The sequence below is a fragment of the Rhipicephalus microplus genome, chromosome 3, assembly GCF_043290135.1.
Source record: "Rhipicephalus microplus isolate Deutch F79 chromosome 3, USDA_Rmic, whole genome shotgun sequence".
Taxonomy (NCBI): Eukaryota; Metazoa; Arthropoda; class Arachnida; order Ixodida; family Ixodidae; genus Rhipicephalus; species Rhipicephalus microplus.
In genome coordinates this window covers 115,501,944-115,519,360 of record NC_134702.1, presented here as the reverse complement: position 1 = coordinate 115,519,360, position 17,417 = coordinate 115,501,944, and the positions used below count along the sequence as shown (strand labels likewise).

The window sequence follows — 17,417 nt, the reverse complement described above, 5'->3', positions numbered from 1 at the left end:
GGTCTAAATCACTGACGTCTACACTGAAACAACACGAACAGCTGATACAGCTCACGGAAACACAAACGGACGTGGACAACCACCTCCTCCATCTTTGGCAGGCCCGCTGCAGCCTCACCAAACGATGGAAAAAACAGAAACATAACAGACGCCTCAAGAAACGCATCCTAGAACTCACGGAGCAAGCTGCGGATTATGCTGCTCAGCTAGCCGACACTAACTGGGTGGACAGGTGCAACACGGCTGCACGCCAGATGTCTGGTCGCAACACGTGGCGCCTGTTTCGCGCTCTCATCGATCCAGCACAAACACGCACGGAAACTCAACGTCACTTACATAAGGTCATGCACAACTTTACAGGAACGACAACACAGCTGGCAAACACGCTCAGGGACCGATACCTGTGCACCACCAAGGACCCCTGGACGGCCGCATACTCCTACGCAGGCAAAAAGAACACGCAGTTGGACACCCCGTTCCAGCTCCACGACCTCCAGGCGGCCTTACGCAAGATGAAGCGTGGCACTGCACCAGGACGTGACCAGGTTACGGTCAAACTGTTGGCCAATCTTCACGACGCAGCCTACGCCACGCTCCTCATATACATCAATAGCATTTGGGACGGAGAAACTCCTCTCCCTCTTGAATGGAAATCAGCTCTCGTGACCTTCATCCCGAAGGCAGGTAAACCTATTGACGTGGAGAACCTTCGCCCCATCTCCCTCACGTCTTGTGTCGGCAAGCTGATGGAAACGATGGTGCGCGACAGACTCTCCGAGTTTCTAGAAACACACCACACTTTTGCGGACACCATGTTTGGATTCCGCCCTCAGAAGTCAGCCCAGGATATACTTCTACAGCTCCACCATGACATATTAGATCCTGTTGAATGCCCCCACAATGACAAGGTAGTCCTGGCCTTGGATCTTAAAGGGGCATTCGACAACGTAAAGCATGAGGTAATCCTTCACCACCTCAGTCAGACCAACTGTGGTTATAAAACATTCAATTATGTTAGACAGTTTCTTACAGACCGTCGAGCCTACATACGCATCAACCGTACGCAGATAATCAAACTCGACCGGCTGCTTAACGAGGCCAAACGCATGGTTACCGGACTACCAAGGTACACACGCCTGGATGCGCTCAAGAGCTGCAGCAAGCTCAATAATCTGACCGAGCTCATCGACATGCACATCCACACACAGGAAACGAGGCTTCGCGCAACAAATGCCGGGCGATACACGCTTATGCTTCTCGGGTATGACATCAACACACTGCCCATGCTGCCTAACAAAACGCCGCCTTGGGAAATCACGGTACTCACCGACGGCAAGCCACTTCCGTTGAATATGGACCCTAATCAGCGAGCACGGCGCCTTAACTACGCCAAGAGACATGCTAGGGCCACGAGTTCACTCCCCATGACTGAACGCGTCGTATACACTGACGCTGCACTTCCTGCAGACGGTACCAGTAACACTTGTTATGCCACTGCGTGGTACGACCAGACAAACAGAAAGCAGAGCCGACGTTATCATGCTTCAGCAGATGCGATGTATAGCACTCGAGCAGAGCTAGTGGGCATCTTAGATTATTTGGAGTGGGCCCTCGAAATGTCACCTCAAACTGACCCTGTTCACCATCGTGTGTACACTGATTCCCAGGCTGCCCATCGGGCATGCGCTAATGTTCTTTACACAGATCCTGTACTCCAGAAGATCCGACACCAGACGCGCCTGCTCCGCGAATGTGGTCATGACGTTACCATCCACTGGGTCCCCGGGCATTGCGGTATCCCCGGAAACGAGAAGGCTCACAGATTAGCGCGCGCTCATCTCCTCACCGCGCTAGCCAGAGCTTCCGATACTCCTTCCACTTTTCTGGCTACCCCACCCGAGCTAGCAGATCCGATAGCAGATAAGCACATTACCAAACAACGTCGCGCCGCCTACCTCACAGCAGTGGGTAATCCACTCTCGATACCATTGCTTCCTTCGAAGGTATTCACACGGAGAGAGTCTGTCCTGCTTCGGAGAATTCAGGCAGGAACACTCCTTACCCCTTTCTTGCTGAACCGTTTCCACAGGGGTGACACGCCACCACCCGTGACAGGTCTCTGCTCCACGTGCAACTGCCGGGCTGATCTCAACCATTTGTGCTGGGAGTGCCCTGTGTACAACCCGCCTAGGCTCCGTGCCCTGGCCACCATAAAACGGGGACCCTGGCCTTCTTCTCTCCGGACATGGGCCTGCCCGGAGCCTTCGCCCCCTGATCGCGCCATCGAGTTCTGGCGAGCACTCATCATGTTCCTCCAGGACCCGGCCGCGCCACCGGTTGGCGACCGGCTCCGCGACAGCCACAAGATTCAAGCCATTCAAGCGGCCCCCACTTAGCTGCCTCCATGACGTCCGGTAATAAAACGGAGGCAGCTCTACCCCCCCCCCCCCCTGCTATAGTGCCCTGACTGTCCACCGCAGCGCCTTCGGCGCGAACAAAGTGGAATAAACATGGTTTCATTCATTCATTCCTACATACGCATACAAGATGAGGAACATGGGCCTTACGTCATCGGCTCGAGGGGAACTCCTCAAGGCGCGGTCCTCTCCCCCCTCCTATTTAATATAGTCATGCTTCATCTTCCCCCCAAATTGGCTTCTTTACCAGGGATACATCACGCTCTTTACGCGGATGATATCACGATCTGGGCCACGCAAGGTAACCTGGGTCACATGGAGTCATGCCTGCAAGCAGCAGCGACTGTAGTCGACGACTACGCAACCTACTGCGGACTCCAGTGTGCCCCGGCTAAGTCAGAATTTGTGCACGTACGTCCCTCCCCTCAGGACACAACTCAGCTCCATATCAGTCTTCCCTCGGGACCGATACGTGAGGCCAAGGAGATCCGCGTCCTTGGCCTCTTCATACACCACAAACGCAAGGCCGACACCACAATAGCCAAACTTCGCACGGTGGGAGACCAGGTGGGCCGTATGGTCCGCCGGGTCTCCAACAAGCGGGGCGGATTACGAAGCAGGGATGCAATGCAGCTTGCCCATGCTTTCGTAACGAGTAGAATACTCTACTCGACTCCCTACTTGCACCTACGCAAACACGAGGATGATCAACTCGAGGTCATCCACCGTAAAGTTATCAAGCGGGCTCTCGACCTCCCTATCACCACGTCCAACCAGAGACTTCTGGCCCTAGGCTTGGTGAATACCTACCGGGAACTTCGAGAAGCCCACCTCGTTAACCAATACATGCGCCTTTCACAGACCCATTCCGGTCGCCGCCTCTTGGACCGAATACACATCAAACACGATTACTATATTGAGGAAAGGGTGAGAGTGCCGGAACCTTGGAGACGCGCCCTCCGGGTCCGACCCCTTCCCCGCAACATGTCCAAAGAAAACCACAGTGGTCGCCGCCAGGCGCGCGCGGAAGCGTTGCAGCGACACTTTGGTCAAGAGGAACACGTGTGCTACGTGGACGTTGCCGGCCCGCACCATGGGGGGTGGTATACTGCCGCAGTCATACACAACGCAAACACCGTAAATGGGCTCACTTTCAAAGCCTACAGCGCAACACACGCGGAGGAGGTTGCCATCGCTCTGGCTCTCACCTATCCCTCTTCTAAACATATCATCACCGACTCACGAGGGGCCTGTCGGAACTATCAGCTAGGGTGGGCTTCACCGCTTGCTCAGCGCATACTGGAACCTAGCTGCCGATACGTTAATCCAACTCCGCGAAATCTGGTTTGGGCACCCGGTCACCAAGGACTCAGGGGTAACGAACAGGCCGATCAGGCCGCCCGCGCACTCTCTTCCCGGGCTATCTCCCTGTCTTTGGAAGCCTACTCGCAATCAGACAATTCGGCCCTTTCATTCAAAGATATTACCAATTACTACAAGGAGGAGCACCGGCGCTATCCAGACCCTTGTAAGGGACTGCATCGCGCTGACGAGCGCCTCCTTTTAAAACTGTTTACCAATACCGTACTGTGCCCGGCGGTGCTAAAACATTTCAATTCATCCTTTGATGGCGCGTGCCAGTTCTGTGGTGAGGTGGCTGACACCTTTCACATCGTCTGGGCGTGCCAGTCTAATCCATCTATCCCCCCCAACCCCAATCCCACGAAAGAGGACTGGGAGGCGGCCCTGCTCGGCTGTCAAGACCTGAAGGCCCAAGAGGCTCTGGTTCAACGTGCGCGGGCGGCGTTGCTTGCCAATGGAGCCCCGGAATAGGGGTTCCACCTAGTGCTGTGAGGGTAGGAGGCCAAGAAGGCCCCAACCCAATCACCTCTCTGTAACCATTTGATGGTTATTAAATGTTTTCACCACCCACCTTGACTTGAACGTGACTCTCTGCCACCTTAATGCATTAAAACGCGTTTGTAGCGTGTGTGCCGCCAGCGTTTGTGTAGCGTTTTTTTTAAACTGTGCACGCTAGATACTAGAGCTGCAAACGCCTACCGCGTTTCTCGAGACAGAAAAACGCCACGTGCGGCAAGCGGCGCTACTGGCTGCACAGTATAAGAAAAAAAAAGAATAATTCTTATGACGCTAGGTTCTCACGTGCGAAACGTCGTTATGAACGCTACATGATGCATTCGCATTTCCTCACGGTTACCTTCGGGGAGGTGAGGGCAATTTTCTTCTCGATTCCACACAACTAACACCAGGCTTAAATACATTCGCTGTTAAAAAAAAGATACATTTACAGTTCCCACCATGAGAATGAACTAAAATGATCAGCTCTGACATACACGAAAACCCTTAACGGTCTGATGGTTGGTTCACACCGACCAGTAGCAGTGGTCGCGCGACCATTGCGACTGGTCGCATACAGTTGCGAATGGTCGCAAACGTTCGCAAAGCAACTGCTTTGACTAGTCGCTTCCTGATCGAAGTTTTAGTCGCGCGACTGCCGTCGCAAAGAGACTAGAATCAATGAGCGATGCCCAGAAGTAACGCCAGTGTTTGTTTGTATCCATGCTCAGTGTTAACTTTTATCATTTTTCGCGTGGGCCCCTTGCCACCAGATAGAAACGAGCGCATTCCTTAGGGTTGGTGTCATCATCATGGTCATCAAGGAGTTTTTGGCCTGGAAATGGCGGGATGCAGCAGCTCAAGCAAAGTGTCACATTTTCTTATAATAAACAGAATGTTCACTATTTCCCCGCGTATTCAGAACCGTTTTAGATGCGGAGCATCTAATACTCGAGGCTTGTAGTGCGGCGCCGTCCGCAAGCTTCCTCCTCCTCCTTCCACCATCTGTGCACCCTTCCTCCTCTACACACCGCGTGCGCTTCTCCTCTTCACGAATATTCGCTAGGTGTATAATGAAGCGCGCATGCGCCATCACGCTTCGAGAACATCGGCAGCTGACGCGCGCGCATGCGCCGTTGCGCTTCTCCCCCTTCTCGAACATTCGACAGCTGACGCGCGCATGCACCGTCACCCACCATCTGTGCCGCGCGCGCTTCTCCCCATCGAGAACATTCTACAATTCTCCTGATTCTCCAGTGGACGCGCATGCGCCGTCGCGCTTCGAGAACATTCAACAGCTGACAGTTCATGCGCCGTCGCGCTGTATATATACTCAAGGTCGGCGCTCGCTCGCTCAGTTGCCGCTCGTCGGTTGGTTTGTACGGCGCGTCGACGTCCAAAGTCGCGGTGAAATGAATGCCAACGAATCCACAAACACAATGATCGACGTCCCTTCGACCAGCGCCGCCCTTTCGCATACGTGTGTACGTGTTCACTCATTTAACACCCCCTCCTACAACCACGTTAACCAATTTAGCCATCGACCCAAGTAAGTCGCAATTTAACACCCCATTTCACAACCACGTTAACCAATTTAGCCATCGACCCAAGTAAGTCGCACTTTAACACCCCGTTAACCAATTATATGCTCCGCATCCTCCTCAGTGTTCCCCCGAGGGAAGCTGCGGGCAATTTTTTTTCTCTTGAATTTACCTGCTATTACCTTCAATGCAGTGAGTTTGCAACGCATTTGTGCTGCATGTCTTGGCACCACCTAAAGACAGCGCGTTCGAGACGCTTTTGTGCTGCATTGGAGGCGGTGGTAAGTCAAGTTCAATTCAAGGAGTGTTTCAAAATACGACACTCCCGGAAATAGTCTGAAGGGGAATGAAGGTCTGAAGGTTAATGAGACTACGCACGCGATCGCCCGAGGGCTGACTTTCCGGTCGATCGACGCTGACCCGCCGCCTTCGCGCGAGCAGTCCCTCTCCACAAGGGACGAACTACGAACGTTTAAGGAAATCACCACACACTATAAATTCCACCGTAGGATTTATCCAGAGGCAGCTAAACAGCTGAGCAAAAAGGAGGAAATTATGTGGCGAAAATAGCAAACCGGGGTGTTTCCAAACCCTCACCTGTACAGTAAATGGCACCCGGAAGTGTTCAACTCCATATGTGCGCACTGCAATAGCACTGCGGGTTTAGGCCACATGGTATGGATCTGCCCATCCTACAATGACTCAAGTAGAAACGTAGAATCCTGGGAGGCCTTATTACACAGCCGTGACGCCGAAGAACAGCGTCAAGTCATCGGTCTCGCCCTGACCACCGCCGAGTCCCAAGGGATTCCGGCCGATGGCCAGGGGGATGATTGGGGGCAGAGGCCGAAGCCTTCTCCCCCGTCATTCTAGACGGGTGCAAATGAACGTTATTTCTCTATTTCTCTCCCCCGGAAACACTCCTCGTAGTGTGAGCGCAACTCGGGAGGCAGGCGGCTTGCATGGCCGGCCGACTCTCGCGAAAAGGGATAGTCACAACCACCACCGGCTTTTAAATGCGAAGCGTTATTTAGCGAACTTCGGCGACTTTGAGCGTATCTATCTATCTATCTATCTATCTATCTATCTATCTATCTATCTATCTATCTATCTATCTATCTATCTATCTATCTATCTATCTATCTATCTATCTATCTATCTATCTATCTATCTATCTATCTATCTATCTATCTATCTATCTATCTACGACTTCTAGCTGTCCAGGCCCTATCGAAAATAGTATTGATACCAAACTTCGTATGACATAACTTGACTGTATGAAGAACATATTTGACTAGTCCTGACATGAAAACTGTGACATGTGTGCCATGAATGTTTTACATTTCATGGACCCGCAGCTCTTGCGCTGGTTTCGTTAACATGACACGTTGCAAAATTGGTATGGTATGACATGATTGCATTGCGAACACAAGCGACAGACCCTTACATGAAACTCATGACATGCGGGTCGTGTAACAACATGAGTACATGTCACGCTCCTGATGCATTCGCAGTTGTTTCGCTAGCGTCACATATACCAAATTTGGTATTACAGTAGGTGAATGGATGACGAAGGTATGTGACTGGTGCAAACGTGATAATCATGAGATGCATGTCATGTAACAACATAAATATATGCGACGCTTATGATGCGCTGGCGGCCATTTCGCTTGCTTCACATATACCCAATTCGGTATTACGGGACGTGAATAAATGGCGAAGGTATGTGACTGGTGCGAACATAATCATGAGGTGCGTGACATGTAACAACATGGCTACAACCTATGCCCATGATGCGCTCACGGCCGTTTCGCTAGCTTCACTTATACCAAATTTGGTATTACGGGACGTGAATGAATGACAAAGGTGTGTGACTGGTGCAAACATGATAACCATGAGATGCCTGTCTGGCATCTCATGGTTATCTGGCGTGACGGGGTGTGCATGTTCACCGGCGTTCATTACGTCGCGTCACGCCGGCGTTTCCATGCCAGGCGCCCGTCCTGCCAAATACTCGCAGGCACGTGCCGTGCTGCGTTTCTTTGACGCATGCGCGTTTCAGCGCGTCTGGCGGCCCTCCGTCAGGAAAAGAGGGAGATGTAGTGTTGTCTGGGTAACGCATCGTTGCGAAATGCAGCTTGTCGCATTTTGCGCCGGTTGCCGTCGAGCTGCGCCGACGGACGCTGGTCGCGCTTGGCATAAGACTATTATAGAGTGCTCGCAACTTGCTAAAGTTGCATCGCAGTGCGCAGCATGCACGAATGTGAACGCTATATTGGAGTATATTGGGCCCTTCGTGATGCACTGACGGCCATTTTGCTAGCTCCACATATACCAAATATGGGGCTACGTGACGTCGTTGGAGCTCGAACTATATGATTGATACAAACATTATAATCCTGACAAGCGTGTCATGTAAGATAATGACAACATACCACGATCATATCGTGCTGGCGGCCGTTTTGCTAGCTCCACATATACTAAATTTGCTATCATGTGACGTGAATAGATGTCGAAGTTAAACGACACATTCAAACATGATAATCATTACACGGACGTCATGTACGACATCATCTACCTCCACCTCGTAACATTGAGCTGAAATATCGACATTCCTCATTTGTGCTTCGCATATCATCGATTCCCACTGTACGTGGCTTCTGCCAACTTCTTTATTACGATAGCAATTACATGGATACTCTTGGCGGGATTTTGCCGCCGGCGTCAGCGTCGACGTTGGCGTCGACGTCGGCATTGATATCAAGCACAGTATATGAATACGTATCTATATAAATGAAAACTCAAGAAAGACAAAATCAAGGTAAAAGAACTCCGGCACGCGATATCAACGTGGGACCTCTGCGTCGTCAAAGCGATACGTTAACCACTGATTGATCCCCCCCCCCCCCCTCCCGAAGAACGTGCACGTTCTTCACTGCTTAAACTGCAAGCTATTTTTATCTACCACATCCCGCTGCCGTGTTTTCGACATTAGCAGAAAAATGGCGCCATGAGCGCACGTCGCCACATCGAGCAGCGGCGCCAGCTCTAATCCCTTACGTGTATTTTGCGCGGCTTATACTGTAGGGGAACGACGCTCCCTTGCACGCCCTTTTCTCGTGGTGGCGAGGAGGTGAGTACGTATGCCTTGGCTTGCCTTGGTCTTTACGTGGAACAATTCTGCTGTATTTACAGGGGGCACAAAGGTCACTGCAATGATTGAAGTCTTCATTCACGAAAAGCGCGCTGTTTTCAGACTCGGCGAAGTTACAAATAGGACACATATTCGCATGTATTCGTACCTGCGAGTTTGTTTCGTGCGCAATGTGAGCGCGAGAAACGAGGGGGAACGTTTGGATCTGCTTTCCATTCGGCGCTTGACCTTTCAAATCATTGCTATCGCGTTCATTGCTTCCCCTTTGCTGCAAAGCTCTGACTTTTTTCTTATATGTTCCTGCGCTGCCTGCGCTGACACCATGGCCTTATTGTTCCTAAACGAAACAAATTGCTTTAGCTAGAGACCTTACATGGCATAGCGCATCAGCGGAATGACATTCTCTTGTTCTTTGCTCAAATTGAACTCGATGACGCTGCTGGGAACGCTGCACGAGACCGGTCAAAAACAATAAACGTGGCACGCTCAGTTCGCTCCGCTCACTCGACCGGCGATGATCAGCTGATCGCCGCTGGTCTCCAGAGTTCTCGCTGATAACGAGACTTGGACGTGACTCTCCGGCTTTGCGACTTCTGGTTGCTCGTTGCAGCTTCGGCCGGTGTGAACATGAGTCGCTTTTTCGTTGTTAGTCGCGGATGGTCGCGTCAGTGGGGCTAGTCGCCGGTGTGACCCAACTGAAAAGATTTTGGTGGGGCATCACAATTGCGGCCGAGAAGAACAACATAACACCAGTGGGCACGTGTAGAGCTGACATTAAATATCACAAAGAGTGTAGGTACTCCTGACACTTATTTATTTTTCTGTCTTGCGAATGCTTGTACTGGGAGGTTTTAATGAATAGGTTTCAAATATATTTCGCAGTTCTCTCGTGAAACAGGTACATGGAGCATGCACTTTTGTTACATTCATGGATAGCGGTGTAGTTTTTACATGTAGTTGCCAAGATGGAAGTGGTGTAGATATAAAAGTAGCAAAGAAGCTGGTAGTACAGATTAGGGTAGTGAAGATTGTAGCGTAAGCTTCATATGTAATAGTAGTCTGCCGTTTGAATCTTAAAGGGAACTGAAAATCGTGGCTGGCTTGTTCAAAAATTGAAGTTTGCAATAGGTCCTTCAAGGCTTCGAAACAGCGAAAGTGGGTCATTGTGTGCTATTTTGTTTCTGTAATGTTTCTCAGTGTAGAGAGGAGCGAAGTAAGCCACAGAGAGGTGGAGACGTGACACGGATGTCTGAACTCCATGGAGAAACTGGCATAGAAGTCGACCATTCTGACTTTTCGTAGGTCCATCAACACGCATCTGTTCGCGTAGTGCTCCGATGGCTTCATGGTATTCTTGCGACCACTGTAGATTTCCTCTTTTGTTCTCTCGTAGTACTTACCACTGAAGCACTCCAGATGCTTTGGCCAAACTGAAAGCTGTGGCTACGATGTTTCTCACGGCGTTATTTCCGAAAGTTTATTATAGCTTTTCTCAATTACTGTTCACGTCTGTCTATGAATTTCATTTGGTGTTTGGCGCTCGTAATTTGCCTTCTTCATTTTCTTGTACCAGCAGTGAAAGATCGGGCTTTCACAGTTTTCAGTCACCATTTGAGCATGGTTGTTATACTTTTGTACACAACTTTTCACACCGAAGTCACTACGGCTCGCATATGTAGCGTTACTGTTGAAAACTTCACCCATATTGTGATGCGCACATGTTTGATTCTGGTGGGCTTTGTCACACTGTAGATAACGCGTGAGGCAGAAGCAGTGATGGCCGTATACATTCTGCAATTTTCTCGCAGAGCATACAACTGTAGTATACACAGGCTAAAATAATTGCACACACGGAGAGAAGATATCTGCGTATTAGATCGTTGCCTACGATAAAAATTTGCCGTATCCCAGCTAAGAAGTAATGTTGACACAATATTGAAGCAACTTGCTCAATATTGCGGCAACATATTGTTTACCATATGGCTCGACTAAGGAAACTAACGGTAGCCTGAGAAGTACTGAGAACATGCTAAGACAATATTACCGTTGTCACAATTCACTTGTGTTTATTTTTTTATTTGCAGCGGTCACTATGCAGATGATACGCGATGCTGAAGCAATGATGGCCGCAATTGTAGCCAGCTTCCGATCTGCCTTGGCGTCATCGACGTGGCTCAGAGGCACGGCGCGCGAAGCCGCGCTTCGCAAGCTGGACCATATGAAGTACCATGTGGGCAACCCGAGTGGCCGACGTTGCGACGCCGCCTTCGTGGAGGAGCTTTACGGTCAGATAATTTTTTAACTACACACGGCGGGTTATTTGTTATAAAGGAACGGAAACAAGACAAACCAAAGCGCTCATGTTTTCACCTTCGTGTGTATTGATGGACGTTTTTGGCGTTTCTATTTGTAGTGCCGTTATCTGCATGCAAAAAATACAGCACCCATGCAGCGCTTCCACGAATAATTTGTCACTACAGCTACAAGAGCGCATAAGTTCGGCCTATAACTGGAACTTTGCGTCCTGCTCAAACGAATAGATTAGGAACAAAAGCAGGCTAACTCAGTTTCATGTGGGAAGTGACAAGATGAATTTTTTTCAACTCGAATACCTACAATTGTTATGAGATCAACGTTCCATATGCTGCATTTTTGTCATTGTCGCATATGTATGGAGTTTTTCATTCGTTGTTTTCGCCCGAATGCCGAACTTCATAAAGTGACTTGGAAAACATGTCGAGGATAAGCCCTATTTGCATAGCTGTGGGAAATAATGGTAACATGCTACCTACAATATCAATGAACAGACATATCTTTCAAGGGACGAAACTCCTTGACATGCGCATATCTTGTCACAATGTACATAATTGTTTGTTACTTTTAATACACGTGCAGAAAATTTGGGATGCAGAAAGCGCGCGCCACTTTTTGTATGAAAAGTTGTTGGGGCCATTATAAAGCATTAGTATTGTCACGTGCATGTCGTTAAGCGGTTTATCAGGCGATAGCAATTATAGCTTTCCCTTGCCTTTTTTATGCTTGCTCGGGGTAGCCGAAATAAATTATGAAGTGCGCGTCTCATCAAATTCTGCGATAGACGTTGGGCGGGGTGTGACCGGTATCACGTGACTCTCCTGAGACAACGAGCAGCCTGCAGCCTGCGACTGGGGTTCACTTTTCCTCAGATGATCGCTCACCACAACTGGCAGGCTTGCGGCGAAACCATTGGAGTGTGTTTGCTTTTGGTGGAGGGAGCACAAGTTCGCTGTGAACAAATTATCTTGCTTTCTTGTGCCTGCATCGTACGGTACCTTCGCGTGCGTCTCTACGTGACAGTATACATAACTGTATGCCATGCTGAAGAAAAGGAGAGACAGCGTAGCAGAATGCGCGTGAGGAGCAAGTTTTACGCATGCGCAATTCCAGGCACTACGGTGTCTCCTTTTAACAGTGGGCTGCCCTGTAGGTGTTTGAGTGTATCGGATAATTTTCCAATTCTCCCTAAAACGGAGCCCTTAAAAATGACTCTAAATGAACAGGTTTTACCTTACGCACAGAAAATGTTACAGCTGGTCGTCTACAAACTGCCTCCTATCGTCTCCTCCAGGTTTTCTGCACAATTCAGTAATTGTGTCACGCAGTGCATTTAGACGTTAACGATTATCGATTTCATTGGATCACCATACCCACACTTCCTCCTTGGCACAGCTCCACTCCCCGACGTGACGGAGGACCGCTTCTTCACGTCCTGGCGGGAGGCCCTGGCCCTATCACGACATCAAACATGGGCTGACCAGACCGCGTGGCAGTACGACGCCGCGGAGGTTAACGCCGCGTACTATAGGCATGCCAACGTCGCTCTTCTGCCGACGGCGATTCTACATCAGCCATTCTTTTTCGCGGATGGTCCACTTGCTCTCAACTACGGTGGATCGGGGTCGGTAAGGAAAGCAAACATGCTAAATGATTGTGTGTCTAAATGTGACTTCTCAAGCACACTAGCATAGCGAGTGACCCGTTCTTACTTGATTCAAGCTCATTGTGCAGATCAAGGGATGTGCCAGGGTTGTGGGCATAGTTCTCAATAGTATTGTAATAACTGCACGTACACGCAAAAAGTGGTTTTCGACACAATCAGGATTATTCGCATGACTTACGTTGCTTTGAAACACCTAACGTCGCTGCTAGAATCGCATGTATTCGCCAAGAATTCTATGGGCCAGGCAATGTAGGGTGAAATAAAACTGCAGGTAGTAAATACGGCATCTCAGAAAATAAAGCAGCGCGAAAGGCACAGCACCAGGAAATGTTTGTGTCCTAGAGAGTTCATAAGATAGCTTGGCAGCCGCCCTCCACCCGTAATCTTAGTCTGGGATAAAATAACTTTACGCAGTCGGACCCGTCCCGTCATAATCTAATGTGCGGAGATGGAGCAACGCCAGTTTTTACTACAACCAAAACCGAAGAGTGGGGTCAAAAACTTTTTACTTTACGAGCGCGTATCCGCAAAGCTGGCGACGAATGGAAAGCTGTTGTCTGAAGGATCTCATCTCCTAATTTTCTTCTGTGAACGCCGTGCGATGCTGTCTTAATTTTGGACTGAACCTTTCGTATCGAACTCCGCAAAAAAAAAGGACTTGGAGGAGAGGGGGGGGGGATACTAATTTATTGATATGTGAGGTTTGACGTACCAAAACCACGATGTGATTATGAGAGACGCTGTAGTGAAGGGCTCCGGATATTTAGACCCCCTGAGGTTCTTAAACGTGCGCCCAAATCTGAGCACACGGGCTTTCAACATTTCCACCTCCATCGAAAATGCAGCCGCCGCAGCCGGTATTCCATCCCGTGACCTGCGGGTCAGCAGCCGAATACCTTAGCCACAAGACCACCGCGGCGGGGCGGGCGGGTGGGGGTGGGGGGGGTTACTGCGGCTTACGTTTACTTCCCCTAACAGATATTTTTATTATACGACTTTCTGTGCTTAAACATATAGGCAGCACTGGTTGTTTGCTAATGAAGAGGCCGAGTGCAAACGCCACCATTCCGGAAGACACTTAATACGCATCGCGATACATATTTCATTACATTTATTCGCTTCAGCAGCCCAGTATATTTCCAGAAATGACTGCAAACCACTTTGAATTATGGTCGCTTACACAAGCTTATGCAGGGTTGCTCATCGGGGGAAAAGTGGTGGTACATCCCATCCCCCCCCCGCCTACTATGTCTACGTATGGGCCACAATTTACGCTGCCTCCTTAGCAGCCTATAGGGACCGCAGCCATCTACGAGGCATTCCCCCTTTCCCAGTGCACACACTTCGGAGGCATAGTTTTCATTTAGGACTTTTGAAAATATGCTGTTTTCATCACACTTTATCGTTCACTACATAGCTGTCACTTTATTGCATTGATCTTCATTTAATTTTTCATTGTCAGATAATGGCGCATGAAATAATGCACGGCTACGACGCTGACGGCTCCTATTATGACGAAAATGGTGCCTTTGATCCCTGGGGTACGGAGGAATTCGCGGTGGCGTTCACCAACAGGACGATATGCGTGCGGCGATCATATAAATCGGTAGTAAGTACATGTCTACTTTCGAAATACTATACTCCACGCCGATGTGTCACTTTCGCATCAGTACGTATTTTTATAAAACGAATTCTTGGAAGTATTACAGTGACCAGCTTTCTTTCTGTAAGCATCGCATAATAGTCCTGCGTATTAAGACGGCGCCTACAAATATCATACAACATAATGCATAAAATGGCATCAATCTCACTTAGGCAACTTCTCGATGAGGACTCGAAAACAATGTGAGTTCCCTAATTCAAATTAACGTGCATGATTCTTCAACGGCACTTCCAGCGTAACTCATGTACTAAGTGTTCACGGCAATTTCGTATCAATGTCACCTCGCAAAACGCATCGCTACTTGTATATTTACTGAATAAACAAACTTAAAATTTCTAACTGAACCATACTTCTGCGCATCCATTCCCTAATTAATAGAGACAACTATCTTTATATGGCGGTCGAAAGCAGACACATCATCAACTCCTACTGAAGCATGTTCACCCACCTGCTAAAACATGCACTGAAAGTTAACAGGAAAAATAACGGGTAAACGGGGAAAATATCCATTCACCGCCATGGTTCAATTTTGAGCAATATCGATGCCACCACTGCATTTTTCTTTTATCCGTGAGCAGCGCAGACTTGTTGATCTTCCTCGTTCAAATATCATAGTAAGGGTTCTTTTATATAAAATGTAAGTGAATACACCTGCGTAAATAGCAACTACGCAGACATATATGGCTGTATATAACGTATTGATCTCGTAATGCTATGTACTAGCATACGCAGCCGTACTTGGGCTATATGCATAGCGCTGGATTCAAATATATGGAGTAAATATTAAATGTCTCATATCATGTAAATGCACGACAACATTGTGGGCTAAACGAAAGTTTTGGCTTATGATAATATATTACAGAAAACGATAAAGATATGTTTCAGCATGCCATGAAATAGCTATCAGAGATTTATCAGAGAGTGACTCGTGAGGGAATTCACAGTTGAGAGGTGTCAGCGTCGTATTACAGAGGTGACAGCGTCAAAGCATATGTACAACTGGAAGAGACGTGTGAACGCTACTGTGTTTGTGTTGTCTATGACGCACCTCCCAATACCGCCCTTTGAGCTGGCTGAATTTTGAATAAATTCCATAAACGAAAAAAAATTGTGCCTCGTTCCTATTGATGTTGCAGTTACTGGCGAGTGCTAGTGTGGTAAGCTTCAAAAGACTAGAGTGCCAATTCACATTGGTCGTCGGTTTAGCTATGACACACAAAGGCTATTCGCACTATTGTTAATGCTCCATGTTTGCCTCCATGATGCTATCGCTCAAGGAGCAGACAATCTCCTTGAGCGATAGCATCATGCATGTCTGTGGGTGCTTTCCCAGCACCATTCCCCTGCCTTTATTTCTATTAGAAAACAACATTGTTAACTCTCTAAATACAGCTTATCCAACGAAACACGCAGCAAATTATTTCAGTTATTTCATACTTCTTTAACAATATTCTGAGTTGTCGTGGTGTGTTCGCTCTTGGAGTACGTTTAAGGCACCAAGGAGCAACGATTTGATGCTGGCCGCCGAAAAAAAAACTGGGGTGGCGAAGTTTTCACTGGTATATACCCGATTCAAATCATTTGCAGGAAAAGCTGATGGCCCGGCAAAATATACTGGACGACGTAATCGATTCGGAACAATTGGCGGACTTTGTGGGCGTCAGGGTTGCGCACAAGGCCTACAATTCATTGCCAGCCGACGAGCGTTTGATGCAGCTGCCCGGCGTGGACATGACAGCCGAGCGCCTATTTTTCATCAGCCACTGCGTCAAGTTGTGTGAGGATCAACGCATGGTTGCAGAGCGGTATGCGCCGGCGAGTTTCCGGTGCATTGTGCCGCTCATGAACATGCCTGAGTTCGCGGCCTCGTTCAAGTGCTCTCAGGGGACCCTCATGAACCCAGCACATAAGTGTGATTTCTGGTAGCAAAAGTTTTTGGCAGCTTGACATCACCGCTTTGTGAAATTATTTGAAACGTTGACACTTCTGATCTCCACAACACTATTAGCGACGCAAATCGGAGCTCCACGCTACTGATTACTGTTTATTTTATTTACCTTTTTCGCAAATGTATGATTCTGTTTTTCTTATTTTGGTATATGTCATGTAAGCTACCTATTTTTATGGTGACTACGTACACGTGATGAATATCTTGGCAATACGAGCGTTTCTTGCAATGCAATAATGGCAAATAAAAAATTGTGTATTGTTCAGCAGATGTTTAGTTAGGCTTCCGTTAAGCCTTACTCGTGACTTGCACAATCCCACACTTTACTGCAGCACAAAGAAGATGTATGTGAGGAGCCGTATAGTCTCTGAACGGGACCAAGTTAACTCAGAATATGAAAGCTCTGTGTTTTATAATAACTATGCATTAAAACCAACATAGAAGCCTGTTATTGTCTATGTGCCATCGGCGTCAAATAAAAGCCGAACAGCGGCAAACATTATAAGCAGGATTCTGCGCAACGCTCAGTTATCACCAAGGGCATATGGGCATATGCACGTGCCAGTTAGTATTAACTATAGGTCGCCTCCTATACCGAATTTCTCATCAAGATGTTAGCCGTGGCTTAGGTCGGCTAGGCGAGGATATACGTAGCGTGAGCAACGGACGGACCGATAGATGAACGCACGAACGAATCGACTAGCGAGTAAGCTCACATCAGTCAAGTGCCAGCCCTCTAGTTGCACTTCTTCTGCGCCGCATCATCTGTGCGCCGTGTTGCGGCACTGCTCCTTGGGCACGCGAAGTGTGGCTTTCGAAAATCCGTGCTAAACTGCTCAGTATTGATCAGTACAAATT

At 48.6% G+C, this 17,417-nt stretch overlaps 2 protein-coding genes across 2 annotated transcripts in view; both read left to right on the top strand.

The window, feature by feature from the left end:
• The window catches only part of LOC142803300 (neprilysin-2-like), a 60,614-nt gene extending 46,854 nt beyond the window's left edge, over positions 1-13,760 (top strand). Inside the window, exons 9-10 of the mRNA XM_075888431.1 lie at positions 11,054-11,254; positions 12,678-13,760. Coding sequence (XP_075744546.1) covers positions 11,054-11,254; positions 12,678-12,976 — 500 coding nt within the window. The 3' untranslated portion in view covers positions 12,977-13,760. The remainder of the gene's footprint in view (positions 1-11,053; positions 11,255-12,677) is intronic.
• A 461-nt stretch (positions 13,761-14,221) lies between these two features.
• On the top strand, positions 14,222-17,007 carry LOC142803299 (endothelin-converting enzyme homolog). Its single transcript, XM_075888430.1, has 2 exons — positions 14,222-14,557; positions 16,199-17,007. The coding sequence occupies exons 1-2, from the start codon at positions 14,414-14,416 to the stop codon at positions 16,535-16,537; spliced, it is 483 nt and encodes a 160-aa protein (XP_075744545.1). The 5' UTR covers positions 14,222-14,413; the 3' UTR covers positions 16,538-17,007.
• Positions 17,008-17,417: the final 410 nt, after the last annotated feature.